The following is a 7,997-nucleotide window of genomic DNA, read 5'->3' as shown; positions in this document are numbered from 1 at the left end:
TGCCATTTTTTTCAGTTCCGTGAGGAAAACGTCTGCACAGCACACCTGTTGTATAGCTATCAATGGGCTATGCAGTGTGTAAGGATGCAGGTTTCTAGACTGTGCTATTTTCATATTCTGATATAACTGGTGTGCAGAAAAGACAATTTATGCACAGGTGAAGAATAAAACATGATGGCAGCAACAGGCCTACAGCAGTGTTTCCCAAATCTGGTCCTGCAGTACCCCGTGCCAGTCAGGTTTTCAGGATATCCACAATGAATATGCATGAAGAGATTTGCATATAATGGAGGCAGTGTATGCAAATTAAATTCATGCATATTCATTGTGGATATCCTGAAAACCTGACTGGCAAAAGGCAGAAGCATAGCCAGGTTCTGATGCCAGGGGGAGTGAAGAGTTGCTCGCATACACTGCATAAATAGGCACTGGTACTGTACAAAGTCCATTTGGCAAGAGGTACTCCAGGACCCGACTTGTGAAACACTGGCCTAGAGCACGCAAGGAAAATCTTTCCTTAGCTGCAATTCTTCCATCTCACCCCTAAAGAGTGTATCAACTGCAGCTGATGCTCATTAAGAACACTGACCACACTTACCTTTGGTTCCCAGATTATAAAGTACTTGTACATGAGAACATGCTTTGAATGTGGCCATAGGCATATTAAGAAGCAATGGTATTATTGATAACTAGTAAAAGAGGCCCGTTTCTGGAGCAAATGAAACGGGCGCAAGGTTTTCCTCCCCAACACCCCCCCTTCTCCCTCCCTCCCGACCCCTTCGTCGTTCTGACGCCATTGCTCCACACCTCCTGAACGCACCACCGTACGCCCGACCCCATCGTCGTTCTGACACCATTGCTCCGCACCTCCTGAATGCACCGTACGCCATTGCTCCGCCCTCAGTGTGACGCCATTGCTCCGCCCTCGACGTCATCACGTTTGACGTGAGGGTGGGGCCCCGAGACTTGGCGTTTTCGGTGGCTTCACCACCACAAACCCTTCGCACCCGCCTTGAAGGAAGTGACAGAAGTGTCTTGAGAACATTGAGGGTGAGTTTTATTATATATAAAATACATTATTTGTATACTGTGCTGAGGACAGGGGTTTTGCCCTTGGCTTGAAAACCCAGCCTTTCTGCACTAGCAATTATTAAGATGGAGGCAATGCTAGCCAAAAATTATTAAGTCATCTGAGTTTTAAAAAACTAATTTAACTAAGTGTGACAAAAGGTTCACAGAGGGGGGCATATACTGTAACGTCAAACAAGAAGTAGTGATTAAACAAAAAAGGTTTGGGGTTTCTTAAGTTTAATAGACACCTGTTATTTTTTTATGTTTGTTAGTGTCAGGAGCTATTGTTTCACTTTTTTGCATCTCTTTCCTGTTGCACCAGGGTTTTAAACTCATAAGTCACTATCCCAACATTCCCCTTACACTTTCTTCCCCTGTTAAATGCCTGCATGGCTGCCCCAGCTCCAGAACTCGTCCTTACCATGGACAAGTGCACACTAAAAGCATAGCTTGACTTAGGCCAGTGGTTCCCACACCTGGTCCTGGAGGCACCCCAGTCACTCAGGTTTTCAGGATATTCACAATGAATATTAATGAGAGAGCTTTGCATGTAGTGGATGCAAATCTATGGCTGCCAATACAGAAATATTTTCCATTGTAGCTTTCTGCCAAATTTTCTTGCTCTCAACTGCATTTCTTGCTACTTGACAACACGAAACCACTGGTTTCTCAACAACGACAAAAAAATTCAATGAATAATAGCATCACTATACACTCAAACATAGAAAGGAGTGCCCTCACAAACTATTATTCCCAACTATGCAGCTTTAGCATTAGCTATCAGTACTCAGATGGACATATATTTATTCTCTTTCATAGGGCTAACTTCCAGTGCAACTTACTTTGTGCTCTCAGTGAAATTAAAATGTTTATAATACATTCTCCACTCTTATGATGCATATTCCACATTTACTAAAGTTTATGAACTGCAATGAGTTCAGTCAGGACTTATTCCAAAACATATTTTAATATAAATGTACTTACCTGGAGTCAAACTATTTACCTCGTTGACTTCACTCACGCTAAAGACTATAATCAAAGAAAGCACTCCCTTTTTACACATACATACACACACACACACACACATATTGTATACAGCGAGTGTGCTGTTGAGAATTTTTGATGGTATATGACACTATTATTCATTTTATTTATTTTTTATTGGTGGTTGAGCATCTTCTCGACCTTTCTTCAGATAATTCACAGAGTAATCACTTGAGACTGACATGTCTATGGTCAACACTGTCCTGGTGGTTGTTTTCTTTCTTTCTTGTTTGTTTTTACAACACTGTCCACTTCTTCTTGCTCTAGAGGTTGTGATCCCAGCACTCTTCCATCATAACAATGTTAAAATCTTTACTAAGTTTCCAGCCTGGGGTCATAAGGTTCCAGACAATGGGCCATTGCAGTTGTAGTTTTAAATAAAAAAGGGTTATGGGGTAGGGTGGTAGGAGGGCTCTTCAAAAAAAAAAAAAAATATCAGGCTAATACATTTCTCAGTTCTATACTGTTAAGGAGTTTTGCTCATTATCATGTAAGAGATTGATGACTTTGCCTAGACTTGCTGAATGGGTTATTTTGATCCTGATTAAAAAAAAAACTGTTAAACCTTAAAATCTTTACAAAGTTTCCAATGGAAGAGACCTGCCACATTATTGTACCTCTGTTGAGAAATTTTCTGCCATTAGATCGTTGTAGCTGGAAACAGCTCTCTTACAGAATCTTCACTTACCAGTTATGCCAGTTTTCTCTGTCTTCGGCTGCAACTAGCAATTGCTCATCCTTAGGTTTCAGGTGACCATTTCATAACCATTCATGTATCTGATTTTGGTCAACAAATGGTTTCTAGAATAACACTTCCTATTTTTTCCTTGTAATTATGCACATCTTTAGCTTCCTCTATTAGCACATTCTCACTCTTTCATTCTACTTATTGGAAAGCCTGTCAAGTTTAATGATTGAGTATGGATGCACACTTTCACATTTAAAACACATTTTATGCAGTTGGATCAGATGCGAATGTTAAGTAAGCCCAGAGGCTTATGACAAATTGTACATAGAGAGTTACTTTTACTGAGGCCCATTCCTCAGCAAACTGATTTGTGAATTGGAGCAGCTTTCTTATTCACAAATCAAACTTTTCAAGATCATTTAAGAGACAGATTTATAGAGGGAGGTGGGGGGAGGGAGGGATAAGTGTTCTATTTCAAAATTGGATGGCTGTACGTAATGTCGCATGTTTGAAGTGCTGTTCCACTGAGTTCTGTACAAGTGTTTTGAGAATGTTATGTTTAGGTGGATTGGTACTTTTGGAGATGTCATCAATAAAAACTGTTGAAAATGACAAGCAGAGGGGAAAGAGGGAGGGTTAGGGGGGGATGGGAGAAACTGTTAAAAAGATTGATGATGGACTTTATCATTGTATTTCTATTTTGAAAGTTTGCTGGTGGCATTTACGTTTATGCCAGATATTGGATGTAGTTATCTTTGTCATCAATAAAAATGTTGAAATATAAAAAAAAAAAAAAAAAAAAAAAGAGACAGATTTATAATTCCAAAGCTGTATCAGCCTATGGCCCCTGACAGTAGAATAGCAAAAGCAGCACATTTCTACTTTAAAAAAAAGAAAAGGAAAAATCAGAATCAAACAGCTCAAGAACTTGGCTGTGTGTGATTGCAGAAGCCACTTATGGGGAAAAATAAAATCTAGAACCACAGGAAAAACACTTGCGTATTTATTAAACTACGCAAAACATTTAATATTATATGTGCATTTTAAAAGATACTGATAAGGTTAAGAGTAGAACCGAGACACAGAGATATAGGACTAGATTTGCTGAAAGGTGCTAATGTATTACCACAGACCCTATTTTATGCAACAAGACTATACATATATATTTTTTTAATAATGCACATTAATGGTGTTAGGTGCAGTACAGTATTAGTACATACACAGTAAATCTAGCCTACAGCTACTTGCCCAGGATTGTAGGGCAGTAGTAGCAAGAGCCAAGGTTAGAAGAGATGCACAAGGAGATGAGAGAATATTGAATTCAAGTCCCTTTACCACTGGTCCATTGTGAGCTGAAGCATGTCCCAGGATGGCTCTTGCTGAAGTCTGTCTGCTGTTTAAGCACTACTAGCCCACACCCGTCAACCTTTCGCACCAAAATCCTAAGCATATGTTTAATTTCAACCAACGTGCACCAATAGAGTTACTGGCCGATTTAATTTCAGCAGGCAGGTTTCAGACAGACCTGGTTTTGCCTCACTGCATCTCTTACTACGTAATCATGCTTTTCTCGGATAAATCCAAAAAGAAGTTCAGAGATGTAATGTGGTAAAAGAAGGACTAGCTCAGCCTGTTTTTTCAATGGAAAGGGAACCAGCTAGTAACTTTCTGCAGCTAAATCTTACACACAGCCCTCTCTGGTGTCCTTTTCTCCTGCATGCACACTGGAGCAGAGGGGAGGTACAGAGATCTGGAAAAAACAAAAGAGGGCATCAGTATGGAATTATATCCGCCGCTGTGCTTCCCAGCTTTTTACAGCAGTATGAGGGATGTTTGCACAAAGACACTATGGTTGAACTAGCTGTCAGGAATTCTCTGGCTCCTTCCTTCAGGATACCGATCCTTATTATTCATGTTTCACACGTTCCAAGGCAACATAAAAGCTCTTCCGGTCTTCTAGGCAATGCCAGCCAATTGGTCCAATTTCACAGTCTGCACAGACTAGATATTTTATGTTGCCAACATCCTTGGTGAAGCCAACATTTTCAAAAGTATACATGTCATCCACAAGCCAGTGATCAGTCAACATCTCTCCACCTGGGGAATTATCAGCCACCAGTGCATTCTTCTTCTTCATGGATGGAAGGAAAAGCTGTCACGTAAAAACAAGACCAGCATGTGAGAACCGAGCTTAGCACCATGAAGAGAACAATTTTAAGACTACTGACTTCAGGCAGACAGCAACAGCTACTCTTGAAACAATCCTGTATTTTGTTTTACATCACACCCCTACCCCCCCCCCCCCCCCCCCCAACATTTTGTCTGCATGTGCTATGGATTAATAGCAAGTGAGGACTCCAACCCAGCATGTAGTCCGAACCAGCCCCTCCACTTTTGCCTCAGACCCACCCAGTAGGCAGGTGTACCATTGACGGAGCTCGTAGAGACCCTCAAGCTCCACCAGCTGAAGACATCTGCAGCCTGCTCTGACCCAGCTGTCAGTGCAATGAAAAAGCAGGTCAGTCAACACTTTTGAAGTGTGATGCTGGCACCATGAATAGGCTGAAAATGCTACCACCTACTGTGTTTTTTTCACTACATTAACAGTTGAGTCAGAGCAGGCTGCGGATTTCTTCAGCTACCAGGTCTTGGGGATCCTCATAAGTACAGTTGTTTTTATTTTTGTGGTGGTGGGATGAGAGAAGAAGAGAGGAGGAAAGGGGGTGCATAGCCTCACTCCCACCACCCTCTCCAATTCAATTCTGGCTATACACTGCTTCAGCCACCTCAATAATATTCCACACACTCAAACATACCCACGCTAGTAAACCTAAATGAGTGTGTATATACATTTGTGCTACAAACATGAAGGAGGAAATCCTTTAGTACACAGATCACTTAATGTGGAGTGAGCCACAGATACATAAGTTTTGAGCACAAAATCTATAACATATTAGAAGTTGTGTCACACACACCAAAAACAATACTTATTAAGACTAAACCACAGGCACAAAATCCAGCTGTTAAAACCCTCCCCCCCAATAAGGCCCTCTTGCCTCCCTCCCTCAGAAAAGGAAAACAGCAGTGGTCTGAACTCTAACACTCCTTGTAACCTTGGGCAAGTTGCTTTATCTTCCATTGTTTCAGGTACCCAATTTGACTATAAGCTCACTGGAACAGGGACATAGGACTAATCGTTTCTGACCATGTATCACCCTAGGTCCAGAAACACTATATTGGGGGGTGGGGGGGGGGGGGACGAAACAGGGCCAACGTTCACCTCTTTGCGGCAGTACCGCGCTGATCCGGGGAGCAGCACCTTGGAACCACACCGCTGGCACAAGACCGCTTTCATATTGTTGCCCTCCGATGACACTAAACCACTATCAGACTCCATCTCCACCTCGCCTCTTCCATGAACATCACGAGACGACGCATGCGCACTTTTAAAACACCACGCCACCTGCCTATAGGTGTCACCAGACGCATGCTCAATGTAGTCGTCCCTAGACGCATGCGCAAGAGCCCTGTGACGCCTGCTAGACTGTAGTCATCTCTTTAACTGACACATGCGCAAAGACTCACGACCACACTTACGGAGACTGTGAATGTAGTTTATAGTTTAATGTATTAAAATTTACTCTACCGCCCAAGCTGCCTCGCAGATCTGGGCGGTTTTACAATCTAAAATCAAGAGATGTTAAGGCTAGGACAGATTATGGCACTCAGCAGGAAAAACAAAGTAACCCAGCAAGAAAGCGACAAACAAGCAAAGAGAGAGGATCAAGGGGAGGGGAACAAACAATGGAGATAGTACGAACTCCTAGCTTAGACTCCACGGGAATCTACATGAAACTAATCACCAGATGTGTATAGATTCTTTTTCTAAGGACCTCTCTTTTGATTTTAAAATTGAATGACTTCAATAGATGAGGTCCCATTTTTTTTTTGTTTAATTTCTTTTAGTTTATATTTGTTGCTATTAAAAGTCGGGCCATAGTTTAAAAATCCAGCGGGAGGTGGCTTTTTGCCGGCGATTGGCTGCTACACATTCAAACTTTATTTGAATTATTGTTTGTAGCCGGCGGTCAAAATTGCAACTTGTGCCTTCACTTGACCCTACCTGTCCTTCCAACTATCGACCCATCTCCCTCCCCTTCCTTTCCAAATTACTTGAACGCACCGTTCACCGCCTCTGCCTTGACTTTCTCTCATCTCAAGCTGTTCTTCACCCATTCCAATCTGGCTTTTGCCCTCTTCATTCAACTGAAACTGCACTTACTAACGTTTCCAACGACCTGTTCCTGGCCAAATCCAAAGGTCTCTATTCTATCCTCATCCTTCTCATCTATCCACTGCTTTTGACACTATTGATCACAGCCTACTCCTTGATACCTGTCTTCATTTGGATTCCAGGGCTGTTCATTCCTGGTTCTCCTGCTACCTCTCGCTTCGCACCTTTTGTGTACACTCTGGTGGATCCTCTTCCACTTCTATCCCTCTACCAATCGGTATGCCTCAGGGTTCTGTTCTCGGTCCTCTCCTGTTCTCCATCTACACTTCTTCCCTTGGCTCTCTGATATCATCCCATGGCTTTCAATACCATCTCTATGCTGATGACTCCCAAATCTACTGCTCTACCCCCGAAATCTGTACCAGCATCCAGACCAATGTTTCAGCCTGCCTATCTGTTATCGCTGCCTGGATGTCTCAACGTCATTTGAAACTTAACATGGCCAGAACCGAGCTTCTCATCTTTCCCCCTAAACCTACCTCTCCTCTCCCCCCTTTCTCTATTTCTGTGGATGGCACTCTTATTCTCCCTGTCTCATCAGCTTGTAACCTTGGGGTCATCTTTGACTCCTCTCTCTCCTTCTCTGCTCACATTCATCAGATTGCCAAAACCTGTAGTTTCTTTCTCTATAACATCAGCAAACTCTGTCCCTTCATCTCTGAGCACTCTACCAGAACCCTTATCCACACTCTTATCACCTCTCGTCTTGATTATTGTAACCTGCTTCTCACCGGCCTCCCTCTTAGCCATCTCTCTCCTCTTCAATCAGTCCAAAACTCTGCTGTGCGACTCATTTTCCGCCAAAGTCGCTATGCTCACATTAGCCCTCTCCATAAGTCACTTCACTGGCTCCCTATCCGTTTCCGCATTCAATTCAAACTTCTCTTATTGACCTATAAG

At 42.5% G+C, this 7,997-nt stretch overlaps 1 protein-coding gene across 1 annotated transcript; it reads right to left on the bottom strand.

The window, feature by feature from the left end:
- Positions 1-3,784: 3,784 nt before the first annotated feature.
- RABIF (RAB interacting factor) lies at positions 3,785-6,262 on the bottom strand. The gene is made up of 2 exons (XM_030220828.1): positions 6,084-6,262; positions 3,785-4,955 (listed from the first exon to the last, which is right to left on the bottom strand). Exons 1-2 carry the CDS (start codon positions 6,198-6,200, stop codon positions 4,710-4,712), a joined length of 363 nt encoding a protein of 120 aa, XP_030076688.1. The 5' UTR covers positions 6,201-6,262; the 3' UTR covers positions 3,785-4,709.
- Between the last annotated feature and the right edge of the window lie 1,735 nt (positions 6,263-7,997).

Source organism: Microcaecilia unicolor, chromosome 12 (genome assembly GCF_901765095.1).
Source record: "Microcaecilia unicolor chromosome 12, aMicUni1.1, whole genome shotgun sequence".
NCBI classification, from domain to species: Eukaryota; Metazoa; Chordata; class Amphibia; order Gymnophiona; family Siphonopidae; genus Microcaecilia; species Microcaecilia unicolor.
This window is presented reverse-complemented; position numbering and strand designations above follow the sequence as displayed.